We start from the raw sequence: 25,846 nt of genomic DNA, 5'->3' as shown, positions 1-25,846 counted from the left end.
TCGCAAATTTAGTCTAGAGACTTGGAGTTTGAAATATATTTATTCCAATGTTATAAATGCTGAAAGAGCTTATCAGAACTTTTTATATTTATCTGATATCTTTTCCCATATCGATAAGTATCGATTATTGGACATAGTTTTTCAAGCTAGAAAGTTAAAAGAGCTAGAAAACCCAAATCTGTTCTTTCCAAAATGTCTTACTTTAAAGTTAAAGCCTTTTTTTTGGCATAAGCAAAAATATATAATTGGGAATTTTGTGCCCAGATATTTCTACCAAGAACTCCCAACAGAATAAATTTTCCATATATAATCCCCTTTTATCTTTCTCTTTGCTCAAATTTTAGGCAACCCTGAGACACTCCCAAAGTCCACCCCATACGAAAAATAGCTTAACTTAATTGCTGAACTGAATGAGCCCAAGTTAAGCTCAGCCTATGAGCGTACTTTTAGCTCTAATAACTTAATTATAGATGAGCACAGCTCAGCTGAGGCGACCAATCAAATGAGAGCTGTTCGCACTCAAGATCAGCCAGTTGAACTGCTCGAATTCGTCACAAGTCGAGGGGCTGGCAGAGTGATGCTAGATGCTACACAAAAATATGAGTCAAGTTCAGATCGGAATGCTGCCACTAAGTATCTGGCAAGTATCTGGCAAGTGTCTGGCTTAGTTTTCAGATCGAATGCGATCTCTTTAGGCTTATGTCATCAGCGAAGCGGCCAACGCAAAAGTTCTCAAGCTCCAAATAGTTTTTCATGAAATCTTTTGGTCGAAATAATTCAAGTCTTACAAATGGCTGAAAGCAGTAAATCAAAGCAGCAAATGCGGCTAATTAACTTTTAGGCCAAAGCAGCAACAAAAGGCAATTTGATGTGCGAGTGTGCGCCTGTGTGTGTGCGCCTATGTGTGCGTGTGTGTGCCTGTGTGCGATGTGTGTCTTAATGTCGCTAAATGCTGCACCAGCCCACGGAAAATGTCTCGTGAAAAATTCTGTTCTAGATAGCAGCAAACAGTTGCAGCTTCATTGAACGCCTACAGTCGTAGTTGCTATACCCTGTAATAGTTAACAAGAAGGGTGTACTCGCTTTGTGCAAGAGCATGTTACGGGCAGAAGGAGACAGCTCAGACTCAGACAAAAGGCAGTTAAATTTATGATCAAAATCAAATAGCTAGCCATCTCGATGTTAGATATATATCAAATTATCGATAACTTTCCGATAGATTTATAACAACGTAAATCGATATACATATATATGACTGTTTATTCCTACTGACTGATTGTTGAGTCCAACCGTGAGAACTAGAAAGTTGATCTGTAATTACCTTATAAAGGATTTCGAATCGGCTTTAAACTCATTTCACTTCAATTCACTTAGGAGAAATCACATTTATCGGAAAATCCACCGCTTTTTGGGGAATTCAAAATAAAAAGATTTGGTAGGGCTTAAAGCTCGGTTCACAATAAGAAAAAGAAATAAAATGGAATTTTAGGGTCGATGTTTTCCGGCTACTTGAAGCTGCTTACAGGGTATTTGCCGGTCGTGCACTCTGACCTGTTGTAGTTGCAGTTGGCGTTGCAGTTGAGTCTGCCGACTGTCAGCGGCTTTGTTTTGGCTGCTGCCATTTGGTTCACATGACTTGCGTGCCATCTGCCTGGAGGCCAAAAATCCGCCAAGAGCCAAGAGTCAAGAGTCAGCTTCCAACTGGCAACTGGCAAACGGGCAAACTCTTGGCTAAGCTGCAGCCTACGCAGCTGCCTTGCACGCACCTTTAAGTGGCGACCTCCATGAGGGCAGCTCCCCTGCCCCCTCCCTGCCCCCTCTACTTCCCCTTCAGTGATAATGTGTACTTAGATGTTAGTCGGAGTGTGTTTTGTGTCTGTTTGTCTTACATAATCGTCACTCTAGATACCGTTAGCATTCGTCTAGTTTTCTGTTTCTTTCCGTTCCAAAACAACAAACAATAGAACAATTGTTTAAACTTTTGTAGCGCGGCGGCTTTTGGCATTGCGCCAAAAAAAACAAGAATAAAACATCGAAAAATTTAAAGTGGAAACAGAAAAAAAATAAAAGAATAAAAAGAATAAAACAGCAACTGAATTAAAATGTCGTCTGGAAATTGAGTTCTCTTTAGGACGGCAATTTTGTACTTTTGGCCACATAAAAGCATTTTTCACCTCTTCCTCTTCTTCTCGTTGTTGTTGTTGTTGTTGTTGTTGGTTTACATGACGTAGATGGGAATTACCGCGAGCTACCGAAAACTGGCACAGCTGTGGGAATTAAGCTGTGACGCACCTGAAACTATGATATGTGCAGGTACAAAGGAAACAGAGCATTTTGTGTAGAGAATTAATAATAATAATTTGATGAGCAAAAGTCTATTTTAAAAGCATTTGTTAAACTTGGCCTAAAGCAAATAAGCGCATGTCTAGTCTGCGGGCCGCATTCATATCCATTTATTGATTTGGCCAACAGTATAAACATTTTTTAGTTGGGAATCTGTTATTTAATCAGCTTTAAATGAATGAGTCTAACACTTTTGGCGCGTTAGCTCCGCCCATTTTCTTGACATCGATATATATCGATTTTGAGAAATGGTTATTTAAGCACAACTCAAGAAATATAGGAGCTGATTAAATTAAGTTCGGTATGCAGTTTTTCTTATGGTATATACAAATTTCGAATATTTCACAATTTGAATTATTCAACCCCTTTCCCATTTCAAATTGAAGAAAAGTAATTTTCCAAGCTGGAACCTTGCGCCTTGGTATATAAACACTTCTGTGTGTTATATTTATGCCCTGTAAATCGCATAAAGATCGAAGATTCAACAGAACATTATGTGCTAAAACGAAATTCAAATATTTTTAAGATCGAAATATACTAGAGCAATAAATCTCACAATAAGAAACCTTTAAAACCTTTCCCTCTTCTTTTCTTGCAGGTTTGTAAATTCAGCCTTTGACAATTTCTTAACTCGAGGCCAGCAAAAATAATTGAAATCAAGAGAGAAAATAACAAAAAAAGAGAAAGAACAAGAACAAGATCATCAGCTGATCAGTTAACAGTTATGAGAGAGAAAGACCACTCACCAAGAAAGATGCTTCCTAGCCCAAAACAGGGCTGTGTTTACCCTGCCTTAGGATTAATACCCACATCGTATATATCACATGTACCTTATGATCTGTCCGCCTCGACGACGGCGGCCACAGCCACCAGCAGCATGACGCGACATCAGCAACAACAACAACAACAGCAGCAGCAACAACAACAACAACAACAATTGCAACAACAACTGCAGCAGCAATCGCAGCCTGGAAACAAGTCGAAGCGACGCAGCAGCTATGATCAGCCGCTGGACCTGCGGCTGGCGCACAAGCGCCGGCAGGCCGGCAAGCTGGAGGAGCTGGAGGAGGAGACGCCAACAACGCCGCTGGAGGATGAGAACAGCAACTTGATCCTGTTCGCCAATGAGCTGGCCGCCCAGCGCAAGGAGAAGGAGCTGAACAATAATCATATCGCCGCCTCGCTGGCGGATCTCGGCTTCGATATGAGCCGCAAGATGTTGCGCGCCCTGCGCGAGGGCGTGGCCAGCACGCCGGCGGCGCCCATGGTGGCCGGGGGCGTGCCGTCGACGCTGCTGGAGGCGATGACCAAGACGCTGCCGCTGCAATATCGCAATGTGTTTGCGCCGCCGCCGCCGTCGACGACAGGAACGGGCGCGGGCGGAGGCGGGGGCGGGGGCACGCCGTCGGAGTTTGCCTTTCGCCATCCGCTCAAGCAGAGCGAGCTGAGCTGGGCGAGTAGCAACGAGCGGGAGCGGGAACGGGAGCGGGAGCAGCTGAAGCTGGAGCTGGCTGGCAGCACAGTCCAGCCCCAGCCCACGGCCACGCCCACGCCGCATCCGCAGCTGCAGGAGTTCCAGTCGCGGCAGCACTCGCGCAAGGCCAAGCAGCGGCTGGCCCAGAACCAAACCCAACCCCAGAACCAATCCCAATCGCAGTCGCTGCCCGTGCAGCAGCAGCAGCAGCAGCAGCGGAACAAGGATCGCTACACGTGCAAGTTCTGCGGCAAGGTGTTTCCGCGCTCGGCCAATCTCACGCGGCATCTGCGCACGCACACGGGGGAGCAGCCGTACAAGTGCAAATACTGTGAACGTTCCTTTAGCATCTCGTCGAATCTGCAGCGGCACGTCCGGAACATACACAACAAGGAGCGGCCGTTCAAGTGCGAGATATGCGAGCGCTGCTTTGGCCAGCAGACGAACCTGGACAGGCATCTCAAGAAGCACGAATCGGACGCGGTGTCGCTGAGCGCGCTGAGCGGTGTCAGCGAGCGGATGCACTGCATCCGGCGCTTCTGCGAGAATCCCAGCGAGGAGTCCTACTTCGAGGAGATACGCACTTTCATGGGCAAGGTCACGCAGCAGCAGCAGCAGCAGCAACAGCAGCAGCAGCAGCTGCAGCAGCAGCCACAGTCACTGCCATTGGCAACGTCGCGCAGCTCCGCCTCGTCCAGCTGCTCCGCCTCGCACACGCCCACATCCTCGCATACGCCCACGCAATCGGAGTCGGCGGAAACGCTGGCGCAGGAGCTGCGCCGGCTGCAGGCGGAGCGCGCCAAAAGGGACGAAGACAGCGGCGACGAGGCGCAGCCCGAGCGAGCGGAGCAGCCGGAACAGCAGCAGCAGGAGCAGCAGCGGCTGGAGACGGCGGCGGAGGCGGAGCAGTCCAAGTGCATAATGCAGCTCAAGAAAACGCTCGCCTCCAAACTATTTCCCACAACAACAACAGCAGCAGGGGCAACCACAGGGGCAGCAGACACGCCCAAGGTCAAGCAGGAGCCCTGAAGCTGGGCCTGATCCGATTCCGATCCCAATCCTGAAACCAGATGAAAGAGAAAATGAAAAACAATTTCCTATATGGTAGAATCGAGCAGCAAAACGAAACACAAAACACACAAACTATTTGCAAATCGTATATACTATATACATTTATAATTCATGTTTAGCTGTAAATATATATATACATACACACATATATATACATATATTTTATATTTTGTATTTTCTAATTTTAATGTGTATATCGAATTGTACAAAAACAGAAGATTGGCAAATGTACTATATCAATTTATGTGCGTAGTTATTTAAGCATTGGTAATTTTTTTGTATATATACAAAGCGACACGAGACACACGAGACAAAACAAGCGACCACTGTTTAATAAAAAGTTACAAGTTTTTTGAAATTTACTAAAAAACATTGTTTTTTTAAAAAACATATTCCCGCGCCACCTATTGAACGGTAGAAAACTGAGAGGAACGGCATTGGGGCGACATCTAGCGGGCTTGCTAACGACCTGCCTTGCAAGCGTTCAAAATGCCCGCCTCATGTCAGGCAAGTCGACGCGCAGCCAACATCACGCTGTGCGTTTTAAGCGCTCACTTGAAGTTGGCTGCGATTATGCTAATTTATCGATTTGCCTGTTTAAATGGCAACATTTGTATTATTTTATAATTTGTGGGTTGTTATTAATTATAAAAGAGCGTAATAAAAGCTTTATATTTTTACAAAACTGTTACGGCGCTGTTACTATTTGTGTTTTTACTTAATGCTGTCTGTTCTGTTTTCAGACAATCATTGCCCGTAAACAGTAATTTAAACAGTTCAACTAGAAGAATTTTACCAAAATGCGATATATGATTTGACTCTGGTAACTATTTAGCATATTTGAACTGCAAATGTTGTACTCACTATTAATAACATTTAAGTGCACTGTTAAGTTAACAGACGATCTGCAGTTTTTATGTTAAACGGAAACGGCGACCGGCAGAAGTTATCTCTCTTTATAAAACCAGCTAACTTACCCTGCCCTGCCCACTTTCCATTGTTCAACGGCAGCGGCGACGAGCAGAAGTTATCTCTAGTTTTATTCCACCAATTTGGTCCGCTCTTCCTTTTTATCATTATTCAACAAAACGTGAGCAGTTTATGTTACCTTATCTTTATAAACATTTACTTTACCTGTTTGAGATTGCTGCTTCAGATGGCAACCGGGTTGACAACAATCACGGACCTGGCGGAGCTGCGCGCCCTGCAGGAGCTTCACCTGGCAGACTGGCCCAAACACTGTGTGGCCTACTTCTGGTTGGACAACTATTTGCGTTGGCTGGAAAAAGATCCTTTGACCAAGTATTTAACATTCTACACGCTCAATGGAGATTGGCGTCGCGATGGACTCTTCATCCTGGTGGTTTGTATATGATCTATATCCAATATATCCATAACTAATGTCCTGACCTCCTCTAGCATCGCTACCAATTGTTCTTCAGCAATCTGAGCCGGCGAAAGACACCGGAACTGCTTTCAGCTCTGACCCTGTTGGATTGGTCTAATGGCTACAAGGTGAGCGCCATACACGAGACGCATCATCGCATCTACAAGCAGCTGCTGGCGGAGCATCGGCTGGTCATGGATCGGGAGATGAAGACCATTATGTATCGTCTGCCCTGCGAGCAGGCCAAAGCGCTGCAGCTGAGCTGCCCGCCGGGCTACCATCTGGACGATGTGCGGCTGGAGCATGCAGGGCTCATCAACGGGCTCTGGTCAGCACGCCATCCAGGCTCGCTGAAGCTCATAGAGATGCTGATCGAAAAGAATGTCAATGTGGGACTGTATGAAGAGGCGACAGGCCAGCTATGTGCCTGGTGCCTGAGGTAGGTCATCTATGATGAATATCTGGCCGTGTATTAAGTTCATTCCCTTTGACAGACTGCAAAGCGGCTTCCTGGGCGCACTCGAGGTACTCGAGACGCACCAGCGCCGCGGACTGGGCCTAGTAGTAGCCGCCGCCATAGCCAAGCGCATAGCCAACGGACTGGAACACGACGTCACAGCTTTGGTTAATCTGAACAATAAAGCCGCCTGTAAAGTGTTTGATAAATTGGAATTTACGCTGCTCGGAGGCGAGCATTACGTCTGGAGCATGTGTCTGGCCAAAACAGGGGGAGTATTAAATTGGCCAGCGAATACGTAGCAGACTGAATTCGAGTTATGTGATATCTAACGCCATATAGCGTTAAGCTTAGGCAGATTAAGTATTATCTTACCCAGCCAAGCGCTATATAAAACCGAACATTCGAAAATATTCCATACTGTCGCAAGGTTTCCGTTGAGCGAGCAACTGACTCAGAGATGCAGCTTCAGACTGTGGATATACAAGGCCTGCGGCAGCTACTGGCTCTGTACAGGCGCGAGTGGCCGAAATACTGTCAGGAATTCGCAATCCTAAAGAATCTCATCGCATTTGCCAAAGTTGAGCCTGGCATGAAGCATGTAAAGGCGTACAGCCTGCAGGATCCACAGGCTCAGCGGCTGGGCCTCTTTCTGATTGTGGTATTTATGAGCTGTGCGTTTTGCTGGAATGCAGCATTCATCCTTGTGCCTTTCTAGGATCGCTATCAATTGCTTGTCGGCTGCCTGGGAGAATCGTTGGATTTACTGGCGCAGGCGCTGCATCTGCTGGACTGGTCCAGGGGCATGCTGTGCACCTCCGTGCCGGAGCGTTATATTGAGACTGTGTTGCAAGTGCTGCTGGAGGAGCAACTAGTTATCGAATTTCATCATTTGAGCGATCTATATCACATGCCAGCCAAGCAGGCACTGCACTTGCACGTGGAGTAGGTTATCAAGTGCCAGACTTAATTCGAGAATTCCATCTAAAACGTCTCATTCAACAGCTGTCCGAAGGGCTTTCAGCTGAAGTCCTTAAGTGAACAGGATGCGCACCTCGTAGATCAGGAATGGCCCTACAGTCATGAGGGTTCCCTGTTCTTTATACAGCGCCAGATACGCTTGTGTCCCAGCATGGGCTTGTACGATGACGACACACAGCAGCTGGTGGGCTGGTGCATCAGGTATATTAACTAGATTCTCTTGATGATCAATTCCTAATTGAACCAACCTTTTCTTACAGAACACAAGATGGTCTCCTGGCCGCTTTGCATGTCCAGAACGCATACAAGCGACGCGGCTTTGGCAGCCTCATAGTCCAGGCTCTGGCCCGACGCATTGCGGCCTTGGGAGACGATGTTACCGCCGAGATTTACGCCGAAAATATACCTTCTGTGAATATGTTTAATAATCTGGGCTTTCAAGTAATCGATCGGTGCCATTGGCTCAACATTGCGCCTACCACGGGCAGCTTCACCTGGCCAGAGGGTGAATAGGTCGTGCAGCGATATTTAAGGGCTATGAAAGACTAAATTTAGTTTGTATTAAATAGAGCTATTTTAAGCGCGTATAAGGAACAGAATGGATGCCATTTTGGTTTTTAATATTGTGCCTTTAGACGTCTCCGATCCCATGTATATTCCTGATCAGCCAGAAATTGTTGTCCCACAATATTAAGAGCAGCCCTCGCAAACGAAACGCTGAGTTTAGATTGAAGAGAGCAGAGTTAGAGATAAGTCTAATTGTTCAAGAACAAAGCAAATGTAGTCTCTCTCCCTCGCAATGCTATTTAACGCACATGTTTCGTATAATTCTCTTTAGTTTGTCGGGTTCGCTTGCGAGGAGACGTCATTTGGGGGCCCATAAAATGCCACTCGAATTGGAACCGGTTAACCTTCAGCAGCTGCAAAGCTTCCAAACGCTTTACATCCAACAATGGCCCAAATATTGCGCCGAATTCTACTGTCTAGATAATTTTATACGTTTTTTTAAGAAAGATCCACAAATTCGAAATATTCAGGCCTACACGCTGTCCGAGCAGAAGGCCAAAGATGCGGCGCTTTTTGTGATTGTGGTTAGTCACGATAGTTAAGAGTTGGACTAGTTTAACACATTATTTATAATACTTAGGATCGTTATCAGCTGTTCGTGGGCTGTTTGGTAAATGCCAAAGAGCTGCTGCAGCGGGCGCTGGGCTTGCTCGACTGGTCGACTGGACTCAAATGCAGTTCCATACCAGCGCGGCATATTGAGGCGGTCGACTGCGTGGTCCGGGCGAAACAGCTGCGCTTGGAGTATCGCGACACATGCAACTTGTACTATATGCCACAAAAAGAGGCGTCTAAGCTTAAAGTTGAGTAAGTTTTGCATCGAGCCTTAAAGCTGCCGAATTCGTATAGCTAATTTATATAGATTTGCTTAGCATACCGGATGGCTTCTATGTGCAGAGCCTCAGTGAAAAGGATGCAGACCTGGTCAACGAGGAGTGGCCCAATCACCATGTGGGCTCCTTGTACTTCGTGCAGCGACAAATACGCCTGTGCGTAAATGTTGGATTATATGCAACAGATACTCGGGAACTGGTGGCCTGGTGCATCAGGTGAGCAACTAAAATAATATTAAAGAAGAAAACATAAGTTGATATTAGTATAAGAGCAGGAAGTAATCAGAGAAATAAAATGGGGGAGAAAGATCGCTAGACGTTAGATTAGATTGAAAGTATAAGCGTAGATAAAGATTTAGATTGCTAAAACAACTAGTTAAGAAAATGCTTATCAAATCTTGAAAACCTTTAAGACTTAGTTCAATTTATGAGATTCGCATAGAAAGGCTAACTTTTTTAAATCAAATTATCCTGCGTTTTGTATAAAAGAACTCTTGGGTTCTTAGAACTCTTCCTCAATGCGTTATATAACATAACCAGAGCACCTTCCACGAGGCTTAAATTAGATAATATTGAAATATCTTCACTTACAGGCTACAAGGCGGCTTTCTGGGCGCACTGCAGGTGAGGAGCACGCACAAGCGTCGCGGGTTTGGCAGCTTGGTGGCCAAGGAGATGGCCAGACACATTGCCGTCATGGGGCAGGATGTGATGGCACTTGTTAATCCAGGGAATCAAGCGTCCAACGGCATGTTCGATAAGCTGGGCTTTAAAGTAATCGATCAATGTGTTTGGCTGAGAACTGAGCCCGTGGCAGGCGAGTTTACGTAGCCGGACGGGCAGTAAATGCCCCTGCCCGCGCCCGGGCTCTAGCTTTATGTATAATACATTACATTCATTATAAATATAATAAAATACTACGACTATTGTATATGAATACAACTTTGGTATAAAAATATGCCGAGGCCTGCTCATACGTCCGACTGGGACTGGGACTGCGACTGCGACTGCAGCTGCTGCCACAGACGTTCGCAGCGTTCGTGCAGCTGCGCCGGACTCTGACGCACACTCGGCTCCTGCAGCATGTCCTGGAGCAGTTGGCGTACGCACTCGAGATCGTATTGCACATGGTAGGCGTTCATTTGATATCTGTCAAAAAGTAATTGGCTGTTGTTGGTTGTTGTCTGGGTTTGGTCTGGCTTGGGCACCAATCGGGCGTCCAATCGGCGGGCGGCTATGAACTCCAGAAGCTCTATAAAATCGAGGTAGTTAATGCCAAAGCTGGCGCGCAACATCGTTTGGCAGTGCGCCTCAAAGTTGTCCATCTGCTGGCAGTCGGAGATCTCTCGGTGCACGGCCTGCATATTGTCGAGCAGATTGCGCCACACGAGCGGCACGTTGCAGGCATTGAACCAGTTGTGATTGACGGAGATGGTGTCCGTCATGTTCCACACCTGATGGTACCAGCCACTTGGCACGAACACCGCCTCGTTGGCCGTTTGATTGATGGTAAAATAGCGCACCTCGTGCCGCTCCAGCAGTGCCTCGTCTATGCTGAATGGCAGATTTGCCAAAGCATCCGCCAGCTTGAGCTCCTCGCCAGGCGGCATTATGAGCCACTTTTTGTGCCCCACAATGTTGGTCGACCAGCTGAACGAGCCAAACACATCCGAGTGGAAGGAGGTCCTGAGGAGAAAGAAGGATTAATCAAGGAGTTGCTTTTGGGCAGCTGCCACTTACCAGGAGTCCTTGGGTCCCATGTACACAAAGCGATAATCGTCGCGCTTCTCTGCGATTAGCTGCTCGTTCAGCCAGTCGGAGGCAAAGTACTTGGGCACCTGATAGAACTCATATGCGGGCAGCTGTGCGGCCAGATGCCAGTCCTTGAGGTAGAGATTATCCTTGGCCACATTGCTGTTCTTCTCCTTCTCCTTTTCCAGCACAGTCCCATTCTCCACGCTGCGCTGCCAGCGCGCCAAAAAGTCGTGGAACTTCAGCTCCAGCTTGGCATGGCTATTGAAATACGTCGCATTGCAGTCGGCGACTGGCACAGCGAGATCGCCAATGCGGGTCCTGAGGTAGTCAAAATTAATGTGGCTGTGGGTTGGGGTATTCGCATTCCTGTTGTCCTTGTCCGTCTCCCCGGGCTGCGCCCAATTGCGGCACTCCCATGTGTTGGACACGTCTGTGATAATCACGGGCCAGTTGGCGTGCATGTAGCGCCAATAAAATTCGTTGTAGCTCAACTCTTTGGCGTGGCGCCGCTCGACAGCGCCATTATCCACATCAGATTGTGTTGGATTTTGTATGGGTTGCAGCGCCAGCAGCTCCGGCGCCGTCTTTTCTGACGCCATGTCAGAAAAAAACAAAACAAAAAAATGTAAACAAAATATTACTTGAGATGTAGGTGTGTGCTATAAGGTCATGCTCAAAAGTGGGCATAGCTTTACTCACCTTCAGTATGTTAAGCTGCATAACATTTTTTTTAAAACGCAATTAGTTAAGTAATAAAATATATGAATGTTACATTTTATACCAACTAGTCGGAGTCAGCTATAAAAATAAGTTAAGATTCTGATATCTATTCTTGTTAAAGAGGTTTCCAAATTACTAAAATGTTAAAATGCCAAATGTTATAGATATTTGAAATAAATAAATAAATCAATTGTTTAAAAACTGAAAACCTTTTCATTTTTGTTGCTATATAAAGTATAATGACATAAACATTATGTTAAATACATATGGATGAAATATATTTGGATATTTGAATACAGCTTTTTGTGACGTCAAAGGCATTCAGTTGTTGTCGGCTCTTCTCTCTAAAAAGTAACTGCGCAGTGCGCAACCCTACTGCTTAGTTATGGAGTCATGCGCAGTGAGGAGCAGTTCTGTTAACTCTATAATATTACTGTTAAGCTGTCTATTGACTTACTGTAGCTGTTCGTGTGGAGCAATAATGTTAACTGAAAATAACATACGCTCAACCGTTTAGCATGTGCACAACTCAAATCGGATTCACAAACCAACAAAGGTTTTTTAAAATGTAACTTTTAAATTAAAGAGCATTAATTTTATTTTACTGCATTCTGTTTTCGATTTATTGAAATTTATTTGCTAAACATTTTACCCATTATCAAGTTTTAACTACAATTTGGATTTTACATACAATATGTGTATTTTTTCTTATATGCAACAACTCAAAAATTGTCGCGCTTGAAGAGTTCAAATTTAAGGTTTTCGTTTTAATGTACTTATGTGTGGGTTTGTTTGTGTATAAGTTATATATATATATATATATATATATATGTAGGTATATATATGTATAAACTTTATAGATATTTTATGCTCACGCCTCATAGGCAACCATTTAGCCTAAGAACTAACGCTTGACTAACAACTTACTAAGATACAATTTAATTACATTTAATTTAATTTAATCCGCTAGAAAACTATATAGGTTTATAAATTATAGAAGTGTGTGGGTGTGACTGTAGGTAAAAATGCTATGTACAGGATACATACAAAATCGTATAAAATGCGTCATAAAAAATTGTAACAATAGCTTTTGGTTTGTTTAAATTTGCATAGAAAATGTACAATTATTGAATTCACTTTATTTAATTCATTATGTATATTTATTTACTTAGGACTACGCACATTTGACTAGATTTTCCTTTATTTATTTTGTAGTTTTAGAAGGTACAGAGATACTGACAGAGTTTTTCTTTCGTTTCAAATGTTTGTTATTGTATGTTTTTTTTATGTTATAGTCTGTTTGAAGGGGGTATGCGGGGTAAATAGATAGAATATCGTAATTGATATTGTTAAACCAAATTATATACAATTATATGCGTGGCATGCACTTGAAGCTAATGCCACGCCCACTTTGCTTACTGTCTAATTTAGTGTCTGGTACGCTATTTAATTGTTCAGTATTTATTTATACAACTGCTTAAAAAATTGAACTAATTATAGAATAAAGATTTAATTAACGCCCGGCTTAGATGCGCAAAGCTTTTGGTAATACTCATTAATTTCCTATATAGTATATATGCATATATTTATAATTATAATACTGTAGTATTTGATTTAAGTGTATGCTTTCCCACTTTTTCTTTAATATTTGCATTAACATTAATCTAGGAAATAATTTTAATTTTATATTTATTACATACTTGATATGTGGTTTTTCGTATAAACAACTAAACAAATCAAGTGGGAAGCGATCAATTATTTGTTTATTTTATTTCATTTTTTGTTGGTTTTTCTTTAGCTTTTTTCGTGTTGGTCCAGCTGAAAGTCGCAATGGGGCTTATCGAATTTCACATGGGAGTTGGTTAGTTTTAGACAGAAAACCTTTAATTTAGCTGCTTGCAGTTGTCGTAAATAATTCTTAACAATTTCCTTATAAAGTGTGGGTGTACTCTTTCCTTGGCAGTCTGTAGATTGTCACATAACTCAACAAAAATTCGAGACGTTCAGATAGAACTTAGCAGAAGAAGTAGCCAAATACTTACTGAGTAGTATATACTATATACTTAAAGCTTATACAAACCATAGCTATGCCAGCTTATATAACTAGAATGCCATTATTTTTATGTTAATATTTAATATTTCTATTTTAAGTATTTCAATTTTATGCATGCACCGACTGCACCGACTGGCCTATTGTACAACCTCTTTGGATTTAGTGCCTAGATTTAATTAGCTGGAAGTACAATTGTACGGATCGTCAGTGCGGAAATTGGGATGATCCTCGTAGGGCTTGACCCCAGCTGTCTTCTTATCATCGCGTATTTTCTCCACCTGCTGCATGACGCGCAAAAAGTTGCCACCAGCCAATTTGGTCAGCTCGTCGATGGTCCAACCACCTCCCAAGAGTTCGGCGAATAGCGTGGGATACGAGGAGACATCCTCCAGGCCTTTGGGTGTGCTGCAAGGGTGCAAGACAAAAAAACACATATATCCATGAGATAAATGTTGCTGGAGAGATTTGGGCTTGTGTATCGGACTAGCAAGCGTCAGGTTGCCGGTTCAAATCCAGCTGCAATTTTCCTTTTCTTTAACCCGCGCAAGGCTGGTTAATTTCCGCTTGTATTTTACAATCAATCCCATTCAAATTCCTTTAGGCAAACAAACGATTTCTTGCACACAATTCCAGCATTATACTCGATTACATTTGATTTGCATTTGGCCAAATATTGCCATAAAAATGAAGTTAAATACGAACCAGAGGCGAAATGTGTTTGGATAATAAAGCAGGAAAGGAATTTGCGTAACTCACAAACACGGTCGAGCACAAATAAATAACAAACAAAACAATGGCAAATAAATAATAAATTAATATTTCTGGTCGCACTTTGAAAGGAAGTACAAATAAATAATAATTTACGGTTTAGGCCACGTTTAAATGACATGGAAATGTTATGTATACGACCATTATGCCATATACAGGGTGTTTGCTAAAGAGAACACAGCCTGATACCCCTTTAGAGGGTATTCTTGTGAGGAAATGTGTAATGCATAGATTATATATATCTTGATCTGTAACAACATCACAGACGATAAATTTTGAATGTTTCCATTCAAAAGACGCTTTCCGTTTCGCGTATCTTTGTATATGTCCGTCTTTCTGGCTGGATCGGACGACTATATCGTATAGCTGCTATAGGAATAATCGGCTGAAAGCTAAGTTCTTGAATGAAAACCTGCTTAGCTTCTCAAGATACTCGGCATTTTCTTCCAATAGAGCCCGGCCCAAGTTTTACTTGAGTTGACCTTTTGTGGCACCCTGTATTTTTGTATTTGACTTGTAATAAATATTTGAAGCATTCTTCAAAACAGCTAAAACAAAAGCCATTTATGTCATTTGCCTTTGTTGTGCAATTTCTGTTCTGTCTTTCATTTTAATTTCCTATGTTGTGTTTTGGGTTTCCTCTGCGGCTGCGCCTCCAAAAACACAAGAACATATTTCAGTTTTCAGTTTTCAGTTTTCTATTGCCATTTGCCATTTGCTGCTGTGCATTTCGCACAGGCATTTCGACATTGTTTGTTTGTGTGCACAAATTAATATCACTCATTTGCGGTTATGGCCAGCACTTTAAATTCAATTCGCATTCCACATGCTATATTTATCACAATAATCACGCATTAAAAGTAAATTTAATTAACAATATGAAGGAAATGCCTGAAAAGATTCGGCCTAACGAAACTGAAACACCCTTCGAACTTAAAAGCTACTCAAATTGAAGCTAGTTTTTGAATAAAAAAATCAATTCTCATACAAAAGCTATGCGAATTGCAACTATGAACCTTATGTAATATAGTTCTTGTTTTGGAATAAAGTATATTTTTTTATTTAAGGTGGTTCGATCCCTCAACTTAATGCTCAGCTCCCTCCGACCATCATTAGCTATATTATAGTTAACTATTAAACTGCATGAAATCGGATTCTGCCTTTGATTAAATTTGACGTGAGTGTCAAAAATGTTATTTAAAAATTTTAAAGAGGTTAAAGTATACTAAAAGCGTATATACTAATAGGTTAAGTATACTTAAGTATACTTAATGGTTTAATACTAATAGGTTAAGTATACTAAATAATACGTAAAGGGTATACTAATAGGTAAAGTATACCAAAGTATACGTATAGGGTATTAACGTTGCTAACTTTCGCTAACTTTTAGGGCCTTTGCAGCAACAAAATATATTGCAAATTGTGCACAAGAGACTTCAATTGCAGTTAATGTATTGCTAAGAAGTTGTGCTAACTTTGCTAGCTTTGGCGTTGCCAGAAGTTTGTAAAAAGTGGCAACTTTGTATGAAAAAAGAGAAAGGGATACGCTCTCATCAAGAGCATTGCATATTGACGAAGGAGAGCTGACAGCTAAATCAATGTTATCAAAAAATATTAAAAATAGTATATATTAAAAATATTAAAAAAAAAGCAAAGCTAGCAACTAATTTTTTTTTTGAGAGAAAGACAAGAAGACATTCAACTAATCTATATTTATTTTGTTATGCCTTTAAAATCCGATTGCCCCAAATGCCATGCTCCATGCTCCATATCAAAGTACAACAACTTTTGTTTTGTGAGTGCATTTCGAAAGCCACTAAAAAAATGTGGTGTAAATATGCGATAACCTGGCCGAAACTATGAAAATGTGGCAGGTGTCATTGAAGTGCCGCGGAATGCAGCATTAAGGGCAACACGGACAACAAAGACAACAACAACAACAACAACAACGACAACGACAACAACAACAATGTCAACAATTCAGCTTCAATTGTTGATTGTTGAACGCATTAAATTTCAGTCGTGGCCAAAAGTTCTGGCATGTTGCGCTGAGCGGGGCAGCTGAGGGTTTGAGCCGGAAAAATACCATTTGACATTTTGTAATTTCATAGAATTTTAGATTATTTATTGTGAAATATTCGGCCGTTGTGTTTGTGCGTGTGTGTGTGTGTGTGTGTGTGAGTGGCCTATAAATATTCATAAGCGCAATTTCAGTTGTTTTTTGTACTTTTGTGTTGTTGTTGTTTTTCGACAAGCACGAAATGAACTTCGTTTCGTTTTGGAAATTGATTTACACGAAAATTGTTGTTGCACATTTTCATATGCATGTAACATTTTACAGCAAAATTGCGGCTTGTTGTGAGCTACAAAAACTGTGGCATGCACTACAAATATTCCATTGAAAAACACGCAAGGGAACTGAGGGGGGGGGGGGACAGGGGGTTGGGGGGGAAGACAGCGATCTGAGCAGCGCTCTATCAAATTTCGAGGCTTGTTTGTTTTAATTCTGTGTCCAGAAAGAAAACGCAGCGGAACGAAAATAAATGCAAATCTTGCGGGGAAAAATATAGTGAACGCTGATGATGATAAAGTTGATGATAATGAGCAAAGCGATGGAATATTGGCATCCATCACAACATTCAAATGTTATTGAAACAGTTGAAGAGGGTATTATAATTGCGTCATGAAATGTGCAAGAAGGAGACTTCTTCGACCCCATAAAGTATATATTATAGATCAGCATCAAAAGCCGATTCGTTATAGCCATGTCAGACTGTCCGTCTGTCTGTCTCTATGCGAACTGGTGTTTACACTTTACTTTACATAGGTCGGGGTCGGTTTTTCTATTGCAGGCAGCAGAAATGTCGGAACCGGCCCGATAGGATCACAATACCATATAGCTGCCATAGGAACGATCGGTCGATAAGTAGGTTTTGGTGTAGAAAACTTCTTTGTTTATCGAGATCGAGATATCTTGACCAAACTTGGCATTCATAGGTTTTACTAAGCTCCTCAAATATATACAAAATGTTATCAACATTTGGCCACTATATAATTAAGCTTACATAAGATTGATCCAAGATATTATCAGGAAACTCAGGGTGTTAGTATTTCAACGTGCCGAAGATAAACTAATTTTCTCGTTATGTATATATTTGTTTAAATATTTACTTTTTTATAAAATACTTTCAGATTTTATCATCAATTGTTGTTTTTTTGAAAATGATTTCTTATACAACTAAATTAGTTGGATTTATAGTTGGGGTTCTTTTAGTCGGGCAATGGCTAGATCAATTTTTGTATATAAGGAATTCATAGCAGAAATTGTAATATTCTGCACTCCTATATTGAAAAGTGTTGAAAAACAATAAAATTATATAGTAAAACATCATATAGTAAAAGAACTTTTGAAACTCCAGATTTAAGTTTCTAAAAAGAGTTCTATTCATAATGATAATCAGCAGCATAATGAGTAATCGTTATTTCAAGAGCAGTTGAAAGTAGTTCAGATCTCGCAATGTTTTTAAGTCTTGATTACGAATTTAAAATTGCGAAAAGCTATACGTGTATATGGCCTTTATAAGGTGAACTTAATTAATTGATTAACAACGGTTTGTGAGGGCTTTAAGTGTCATTTAAAACATAAGTCTATAATTTATTAAAATAATACTCAAAGTAGTTGCTGCGCTGAATAAATACATTAGCATCATGTTGGGCACCTGGGCTAATTATTCGCAGCGCAGCGAATCGGAGCGACCCTAACGAACCGCAATATGAATTGGCAGCCGCAATATGCCAATGTTAAGCTGCTCTGCTTAAATAGAATCAATTAATAACTTAAAAACCACCTGAACAGAGAGAGAGAGGGAGAGAGATGGCGACAGGAAGTACTTCTCGGAAGAGTCTCTGCGGAGGAGCATGAAGCTGTAAAGCGTTGAGCTTGTGGCCAAGGGAAATGCGCATTTAAGTGAAATAAATGACTTTTACTTACTAATTAATGCCGTCGTAGCCGGCGCCGAGGCCAACGTGATCGATGCCAGCGACGCGCTTAATGTGATTAATATGCGCTGTGTGCGCGGGTGTGTGCGAGTGTGTGTGTGTGCATCGGTCAGCAGGATATCGAAGGATAGGGTTGCCATCACATCATTCGGTCGTCATTGTTGTTGTTGTTGTTGACAAGTTCATTAGGGTCCATTGTAGTTGTTGTTGTTGTTGTTGTTTCCATCATCGTCGTAAGCCGTCGTTATTAAAATTTTTGCAAATTTGAAATGTGTCCAGGCCGAGAGAGAGAGAGACAGACAATGCCATGAAAAGCCAGAAAGAGAAGAAAGCAAATCACGTCGCATTAGACAATTGCACAATAAATAGAACCACAAACCAAAAAAACAAAAAACGACAAAAGTGCTCTAGTCGGTAGTGTCTGACTAGCACGATATCCTGCAACTAGCATTCTATGCATATATAACTTTATCCCTTTACCACGCACCACGGGAAATGTGTTCTTGAGTAACTTCGGAGCTTATAGTCCGATCTTTATGAAATTTTCAGAGTATTTACATGGCATACAATTATGTATATATACCAAAGCTCAAGGCTCTACATTTAGCAATGAGTATTTTTCAAATTTCGAGGCGAATTTGAGGGTTTATACAAAAAAAAAGAAGAAAAATTCTCAAACTGCAAATACTATAACAGTATAAGTTTGGCTTAAACAGTTCGTATATTCCTCGTTCCATGTTACACAATCGATATTTATCGATATAATGGCAATTGCAAGAGATATTGATAAACATGATAAGCTCGCTCTGCTTATTTTGTAGGAGAATATAAATTTGAAATTTTAAGCATCTTTTTGCAGCTTCGGATATCAACGCGCGGACAGACTTTGACCGACAGCCTGTCTGCTTCACTGACAAAATGTTAATACCCCATCCTGCCTGGCTTAGGGTAGCAGCAACTGACTTGTGTAAAAGCCAATGAAACAGGAAGTGATTACGTCCGCCATTTTGATGGCGTGTCAAAAGCAATGGCTAAAAAAAAAATGAAGCCATAGAAGATTGTGTGCCAGAAGAAGCCGAGAGGCAATAATGAACTAGCTGAAACAATGGGCCTGACAATAAGTGCTGCCAGCGGTGTTTGTGGTCCTGGTGGTGTTGGCGGGTTTGTGGTGCCACAAACACCACTGAATTGTCTTTAATTGTTTTTGATTGGGCATGCAAAAGGCACACGAAAATGCCTGAAAATCTGCAGCACAAATCAGGGAAAATAAATGGAATTTTCTTGATATACATAACCTATTTAATAAAACTATATTTTTGAAAAGACAAGACTCAAATCAGACTTTATAGTTTAACTCAAAACTAATATGTTGTCTATACGGGGGACTCGAACCCTTAACTTTGTGCTCTGTGTGCGGATACTTAGGACAGACAAACCTCAAATATCCTATATAGATAAAGGTCAAAATTTCCCACCCCTATAACTCGGTAGCGAGGTTTGGCTTTTTCTTTATGGCTTAGCCTCTATATTAATTTGTCATCTAACCCTGACAACATCAGTCCGGGTCAAAATTCATGTGAAAATGGTACCCTCAAATATCCTATATAGACATAGGTCAAAATTTCCCACCCCCATAACTCGGACAGATCTTATCCGATTTTCATGAGGTATAACTTTTTGCTCATGGTTTGGCTTCTTAATCAATGTGGCATCAAAATCTGACAACATGATTTTGGGTCAAAATTCATGTGAAAATGGTACCCTCAAATATCCTATATAGTAGACATATGTCAAAATTTCCCACCCTCATAACACGGTTAAAACTCAACCGATTTTCACGAGGCTTAATTCTTTGTTTATGGTTTGGCCTCTATATTATTTTAGTATTCAAAATCTGGCAACAGTAATTCTGATCAAAATTCATGTGAAAACCGTAGCCTCAAATATCCTATATATGTAGGTCAAAATTTCCCACCCCCATAACACGGTTAAAACTCAGCCGATTTTCACGAGGTTTAATTCTGCCAAACAGGACAGACTAAATATAAAATAAATAATAGAAAACGTATAAATTTAAGGTAAAAACTTACCGACTGCATCCTGTACGGTGGAATTGTCGCTGCATGACAAAAACTTGGAATAAAAGTTGACCATGACGAGGCCACCATTTTTGGCCAGCGATTGCAAAATATCGTCCTGGACATTGCGACTCGTATTGCACAGCTCGTAGGCGGAGGAGTGGGAGAAGATGACCGGCGCCTCGCTCACCTCGAGAGCATCGCGCATCGTGCCCTTCGAGACGTGCGACAGATCCACCATCATGCCCAGCCGATTCATTTCGCGTATGATTGTCTGCAAAGAGAGAGTGGGGGGAGAGAGAGAGGGGTTAGGACTGAGAATTAATGAAAGTTCGTTAGACAGTGATTAGAGGCGGGTCAGTGGGCATTTATGGTGACTGGCCTTAAATTGCTTTCATATCAAAATGCGTTGCCATAAACTAAGCCCATGTCATAAAACAAAAGTAATGAGCATTGAGTGGAGCCAGCGACCAGAAGGACCAGAAGGACCGCAAGGACAAGGATAAGCAAACAGTTTCATTATGCATGTACTTTTATTTAACCTTTGACTCTCGCACAATGTCTAAGTAAATTGATATTGCTCTCAGCCTCTCTCTGTGTGTGTGTGTGTGTGTGTGTGTGTGTGTTCGACTCTCTTTGTCCTGCTGTAATTTGTATTTATGCGCGGATTTATGGACACTACTGTGGGTGTGCGTGTGTGTGTGCGTGTTACATAATTACTAATCTGATGCAAGTTTAGCGCTGTTACATTTGGTGCCACAAATTATGAGCAAATTAATTACACTGCGAGAGATTAATTTCAGACTGGCGATGCTTATCAGACACACAAAAGCCAGCTTTAAATGCACAAATTAAACATTCAAATGACAGCACAAGCATATTGATATCACCTCAATAGGTCAATAGTCAGGGCGAACAATTGATAAAGCATGATTAAGATATTTGACGCAGCGCAGGCATTCAGTTTGCTAAAGTCTTCGTAAAGCAAAACTTTTCATATGCCTTGCTGTGCATACATTGAGGAGATGCAAATATAATTGTCTTCAGTAAATAATATATTAAGAACTTAATAACTAAAAATTATATATGCTGCTTATTGCAGTTTATTGTATGAAAAAAAAGACATAAAGCATTTTATTAAAGGATTCAAGGTAATTTAAAGAAAACAATATATATACAGGATTTTTATATAGGTTTTGAAATACTAAGGAAAGACTTAAATATATATAGATTATTTACTTATTTATTTATATATATGTATATTTTTAATTAAATATCTTATCCTTTCTTTAATAAAAAAAAAATCCTTAATAAATATTTTCATTTTTTACATTTTTTGAGTCAATTTAGTTGGCATATTTCGAATAATAAGCCACACTCATTAAATACAAGAAAAAATCCAGTTGTTTTCAGTGTATTTAATGTGCGATGCCGTTTCGCAGATAATTTTTAATTGCAGTTTCGCGTCGAGTAGGAGTTGGCAGAGGCGGGACGAGAGTGGCGGGAGGGGGGGGGTGGGTGAGCTCTAACTATGGAGTCAATAGTCAGACGGGCGCGACTGTTTATTTGTGGCAGTTGCCCTTAAATTAGCTAACAAATTGCAGTTGGCCGAAATGCTCAATTGCCACGATGCGTGTGCACTTAACGGGCGTGGCATTAAAGTCGAACAGTAAACACGGCCAAAATTAATTGGAAGCATGCGTGTGTGCGAGTGTGTGCGAGTGTTGTGTTCCAGAAAATGTGTATTAAATGCTTATTGTCGCCTAATTACGCACACACACACACACACACACAAACACAGATAGACAATGGCACAACGAAATGGCAAATGTGGGCGGCTCAAGGGCCTGGGCTGCTGAACGATTGGGGCGTGGCTTTGCTGCGCATTAAATCTTAATTAACGGTGCATACAAACGGCTTATACAACTGTCAGTGCTCATGTGTGCGTGTGTGTGTGCGTGTGTATGTGTGTGTATTCAGCGAGCTGTTTACAGCACTCGAAGCAGTAAATTAAAATTACCAAATTATTTGATGATTAATTGCCAAAGGCCATGGCAAATAATTTGCCAAACGTTATTTACAAGTATTTATTTCTGATACACACACACACACACACAAATACACACACATATGCCTGGGCTGGCATTAAAAATTGCACGTTTTTGCATTTAATTAAACAATCATAATAAATATAATTAATTCAATTGCAATACATTTTTATTTTTATTTCTTTGCACTTTTTAATTGCACTTTTAATTGAGCCTATTATGGTGCAACACGGCGTATGCGTAATGCTTAATGCTTAATGCTATGCCACGCGCAAATGCAGATAAACAAACGTGTAAATAAATAATTGACTCTTAATGCATTTGCATTAAATCGACACCAACAAACGATGGCAACACCTACAATCGGAAGAAAGCTCTCAGCTTTCTATTTGCAAAATATACTCAAAAAGGGATTTATTCAATTATAATATTTTAAGTAAAGTAAAATTAATAAATAAATAAACTATTAAAATAAATAATAATAAATATATGTTCATTTTGAGAGCTAATCAAGTTTTATGGAATAAAATGGTTGCAAGAATTGAAATAATTTTGTATTCCTTTAAAATTTCTCTCCCACATCTCAAGAACTAGCTTTTTTACTAAAAGTAATTTAAATGTCATTAAAAAAATGCAAGTCAAAAGCTCTTTTGAAGCATAATAATTAAGTTAAAAAAGAATTTGATGAAAACTAAATATGTCGTAATGTGTATATAAAGAGAGAGATAAAGGTGTACCACATTTTATTCAACTATTTTGTACTTTAATATATACAAAATATATCGAATAATAAAAAGAAAAAGTGAAGGATTTTTGCTGAAATTCTTAAATGTACACACTTATGTATAAAATTCTCATTTTTATATGCCTTTAAAGTATCTTAAAATACAATACGCTCGACTGTCTCCATATTTTCCATTCAAAAACAATTAGGCAAGCTCTAGTCGGAAGTGCACGGCTAGGGGATACCCTGAATTATTTTCTATCATTGACAGATCGATTCGGCTTTTGAGGTTAATTAAGAATCTGCCTGTCACATACATTTGCCCGGTTCAGGTTATATATGGCTCCTCTTTAATCCGATACAAAAATCAAGCCATGAAAATGACATATTCTTTGATGCGTTTTCACAGCAGGACGAGGCACGACTGTCACGTGTGCCTGTCCCTGTAAATGCGCATGTGTTACATTTAAGTAAGCACTAAGTAGTGCAAAGTAGTTCGCTCCGGGCGTGGTGTCCATCTAGTATGTAACAATTTCGCATTGGTGACAACGTGATTAAACCCTACACAATGCATTAAAAATCGCCCAAAAGGCATGTGCTGGGCCCGGCACAATGCCGAGTGCCGAGTGCCGAGTGCCGAGGATCTGCCGTCGACGGAGTGACAGGCAAATTGAGGAGCAACTTTTCACAATGCTCATTAATGTCAGCCTGTCTCGCAGGCCGTCCACCCCCCCCTCCCCATCCCCTTCCCCCTCCCCCTCCATCACCGACCTCTCCTTTGTATCGATGTGTCTGTCAGCGGTTGGCTTCAGCTCCGGCTTAAAGCGCCAACAATGCGGCTGTCAGAAGCAAACACAAAAACTGAAAGCTGGACGCCGGACGCGGGACGTGGGACGTGGGACGCATCCTTGCAGCCAGTTGGCTGATGTTCATTTATTGCTGCTTTGGCGAATTGACGCCCTTTGTTAGCCATTTCAATGGCCCTTTGTGTGTGTGTGTGTGTGCATATCAAATTGTTATTAATTTTCGGGCCGCGTTTTATTGTTTCCAAATAATTTTGTGTAGATTAGCAACGATTGCAATTTCACATTTTGCTCCCGCAATTAAAATGCAATTTTTGGCCAGCCAAAAAATTGCTGCTTAATATGTTTTAAAAATATGATATTCAATTAGCAGCCGCAGCAACAAAATGCAAAATGCACAAACAATCCGCTGCATCGATAACAATAAATCCGCAATGCATTTAAATTGAATTTTGTTTTTTTTTCCCAAAATTCATTTAAATTTGCTTAAATCTGCGCAAAAGTGCAAAAGCGAAAGGCGACGAAGAGATACTCTGTAACTAGAGTTGAACTGCCGTTAAAAATAGTCTTTAGACAGACCTTACATACATACACAAAACACACACACACACACACTCATACACAACCCTTAGCCTCACACTATGAGTAATGCGAATTTGAATAACTTCGGTGCTTATGGTCCGATCTTCTTTAAATTTACAGTGCTTAAATCTGACATCAAAATGAGAGTAAATGTTAAGTCATACATATAGTCAGCTTAAAAGTTTTTATAGTTTTATGTGAAAGAGGGGAAGGTACAATTAAAGCTTTTACGATTTGTGTTTACTATTCGAAAGTTTCTATCTTATAAAGGCTCGACATTTAAGCAAAAAGAACTGGGCTGATATAGATTCTTATCGATAACATGAAAACAAGGCCAGTTATCGATGGCTCGAAATAAAAAAGATCTGCGCCAAGGACCTAAATTTCAAGTTTCTAGGTCGAGTTCTCGACTAGTTTGCTGATCTTGAGCAAAAGTCGATCTAGGGACTTGCACTTTCGAACTTAGGTCCTTTAAGAGGTCGCAGCAGTCACCTTCTTGCTGTTACATATCATTTGCATAAAACTATCATACCCTTTTAACCTATATGCAATGGATAAACTTTCGGGTTATTAAATAAACTGGCAGAACGAAACAAATGCCAAGCCACAAAACGCGTTGGCAGCCTCGTGCTCAAACACACCAATACAAGCAGACATATACACACACATATACACACACTCACACACAGACACACACATTGACACACACACACACACACACACACACATGAGAATAAAACTTATTCAGTTACGTGGCCGGGCATTAGCGCTTCATGCAAAAACTCATTAAAAACTTTAAATTGAAATAAAATAAAATGCATATTTTTATTTATATATTATATTTACTTATTAATGCCTCACTGCGTTCCACAAACTCGTGACAATATGCAGCAAAAAGAGGTAGTTAAAACGGATTCGTATGCTCTGGCCAGGCCGTAACAAGCAGTCGGCATTAAAATCGAAAAATCTTTTCAAAACGGATTATTAATATTGAATAGAGCGTAATGCGATTCAATAAGTTTCATAGAACGGATTATTATTAATTTGTTTTTTTTTTGTTTGTTATTTAAGCTGACATATTTGTGTGCCTGAGTCGTCCTACTTTCCATATGTGCTTATAATTTATTTAATATTTCACATTTTTTTTAATTTTTAATTCATATTTTTAGGTTCATTTGAATAGCTTTTAGCAGGATAAATCCA

At 40.8% G+C, this 25,846-nt stretch overlaps 6 protein-coding genes across 7 annotated transcripts in view; 4 read left to right on the top strand and 2 right to left on the bottom strand.

Annotated features, from left to right (window-relative positions):
* The first annotated feature begins 2,962 nt into the window (after positions 1–2,962).
* On the top strand, positions 2,963–5,231 carry LOC135434005 (MDS1 and EVI1 complex locus protein EVI1-A). The gene has a single exon (XM_064690339.1). It carries the CDS (start codon positions 3,068–3,070, stop codon positions 4,844–4,846), a length of 1,779 nt encoding a protein of 592 aa, XP_064546409.1. The 5' UTR covers positions 2,963–3,067; the 3' UTR covers positions 4,847–5,231.
* A 595-nt stretch (positions 5,232–5,826) lies between these two features.
* LOC135434023 (uncharacterized) lies at positions 5,827–7,145 on the top strand. Its single transcript, XM_064690360.1, has 4 exons — positions 5,827–5,978; positions 6,045–6,251; positions 6,308–6,714; positions 6,770–7,145. The coding sequence occupies exons 2-4, from the start codon at positions 6,045–6,047 to the stop codon at positions 7,032–7,034; spliced, it is 879 nt and encodes a 292-aa protein (XP_064546430.1). The 5' UTR covers positions 5,827–5,978; the 3' UTR covers positions 7,035–7,145.
* On the top strand, positions 7,143–8,312 carry LOC135434024 (uncharacterized). Its single transcript, XM_064690361.1, has 4 exons — positions 7,143–7,393; positions 7,451–7,677; positions 7,738–7,914; positions 7,974–8,312. The coding sequence occupies exons 1-4, from the start codon at positions 7,193–7,195 to the stop codon at positions 8,224–8,226; spliced, it is 858 nt and encodes a 285-aa protein (XP_064546431.1). The 5' UTR covers positions 7,143–7,192; the 3' UTR covers positions 8,227–8,312.
* Positions 8,313–8,401: 89 nt separating this feature from the next.
* Positions 8,402–10,044, top strand: LOC135434022 (uncharacterized). Of its 2 annotated transcripts, none has more exons than XM_064690358.1 (4): positions 8,402–8,804; positions 8,861–9,087; positions 9,153–9,329; positions 9,707–10,044. In XM_064690358.1, exons 1-4 carry the CDS (start codon positions 8,529–8,531, stop codon positions 9,942–9,944), a joined length of 918 nt encoding a protein of 305 aa, XP_064546428.1. In that variant the 5' UTR covers positions 8,402–8,528; the 3' UTR covers positions 9,945–10,044. The 2 variants fall into 2 exon arrangements, with proteins under 2 accessions (XP_064546428.1, XP_064546429.1); XM_064690359.1 differs by having other exon boundaries at positions 8,405–8,804; positions 9,143–9,329.
* JMJD4 (jumonji domain containing 4) lies at positions 9,904–11,525 on the bottom strand. Its single transcript, XM_064690357.1, has 2 exons — positions 10,854–11,525; positions 9,904–10,799 (listed from the first exon to the last, which is right to left on the bottom strand). Exons 1-2 carry the CDS (start codon positions 11,465–11,467, stop codon positions 10,085–10,087), a joined length of 1,329 nt encoding a protein of 442 aa, XP_064546427.1. The 5' UTR covers positions 11,468–11,525; the 3' UTR covers positions 9,904–10,084.
* Positions 11,526–13,446: 1,921 nt separating this feature from the next.
* Positions 13,447–25,846, bottom strand: part of LOC135433978 (receptor-type tyrosine-protein phosphatase kappa-like) — an 81,189-nt gene continuing 68,789 nt past the window's right edge. The window contains exons 8-10 of the mRNA XM_064690296.1: positions 20,499–20,760; positions 18,401–18,476; positions 13,447–14,046 (exon numbers count right to left, since the gene is read on the bottom strand). Coding sequence (XP_064546366.1) covers positions 13,818–14,046; positions 18,401–18,476; positions 20,499–20,760 — 567 coding nt within the window. The 3' untranslated portion in view covers positions 13,447–13,817. The remainder of the gene's footprint in view (positions 14,047–18,400; positions 18,477–20,498; positions 20,761–25,846) is intronic.

Source organism: Drosophila montana, unplaced genomic scaffold, assembly GCF_035044405.1.
Source record: "Drosophila montana isolate Dmon_TW-CO22-7 unplaced genomic scaffold, ASM3504440v1 contig_3257_1, whole genome shotgun sequence".
In the NCBI taxonomy this organism is placed as follows: domain Eukaryota; kingdom Metazoa; phylum Arthropoda; class Insecta; order Diptera; family Drosophilidae; genus Drosophila; species Drosophila montana.
This window is presented reverse-complemented; position numbering and strand designations above follow the sequence as displayed.

Bases quoted from the DNA above. Each gene is read 5' to 3' on its own strand.
- LOC135434005 (XM_064690339.1), top strand. From the start codon at position 3,068: ATGAGAGAGAAAGACCACTCACCAAGAAAGATGCTTCCTAGCCCAAAA.
- JMJD4 (XM_064690357.1), bottom strand. From the start codon at position 11,467: ATGGCGTCAGAAAAGACGGCGCCGGAGCTGCTGGCGCTGCAACCCATA. The intron at 10,800-10,853 runs GTAAGTGGCAGC...CTTTCTCCTCAG, and splicing joins ATGGGACCCAAGGACTCCTG to GACCTCCTTCCACTCGGATG.
- LOC135434024 (XM_064690361.1), top strand. From the start codon at position 7,193: ATGCAGCTTCAGACTGTGGATATACAAGGCCTGCGGCAGCTACTGGCT. The intron at 7,394-7,450 runs GTATTTATGAGC...GTGCCTTTCTAG, and splicing joins TGGGCCTCTTTCTGATTGTG to GATCGCTATCAATTGCTTGT. The intron at 7,915-7,973 runs GTATATTAACTA...CTTTTCTTACAG, and splicing joins CTGGTGGGCTGGTGCATCAG to AACACAAGATGGTCTCCTGG.
- LOC135434023 (XM_064690360.1), top strand. From the start codon at position 6,045: ATGGCAACCGGGTTGACAACAATCACGGACCTGGCGGAGCTGCGCGCC. The intron at 6,252-6,307 runs GTTTGTATATGA...GACCTCCTCTAG, and splicing joins ATGGACTCTTCATCCTGGTG to CATCGCTACCAATTGTTCTT. The intron at 6,715-6,769 runs GTAGGTCATCTA...TCCCTTTGACAG, and splicing joins CTATGTGCCTGGTGCCTGAG to ACTGCAAAGCGGCTTCCTGG.
- LOC135434022 (XM_064690358.1), top strand. From the start codon at position 8,529: ATGTTTCGTATAATTCTCTTTAGTTTGTCGGGTTCGCTTGCGAGGAGA. The intron at 9,088-9,152 runs GTAAGTTTTGCA...AGATTTGCTTAG, and splicing joins GCGTCTAAGCTTAAAGTTGA to CATACCGGATGGCTTCTATG. The intron at 9,330-9,706 runs GTGAGCAACTAA...CTTCACTTACAG, and splicing joins CTGGTGGCCTGGTGCATCAG to GCTACAAGGCGGCTTTCTGG.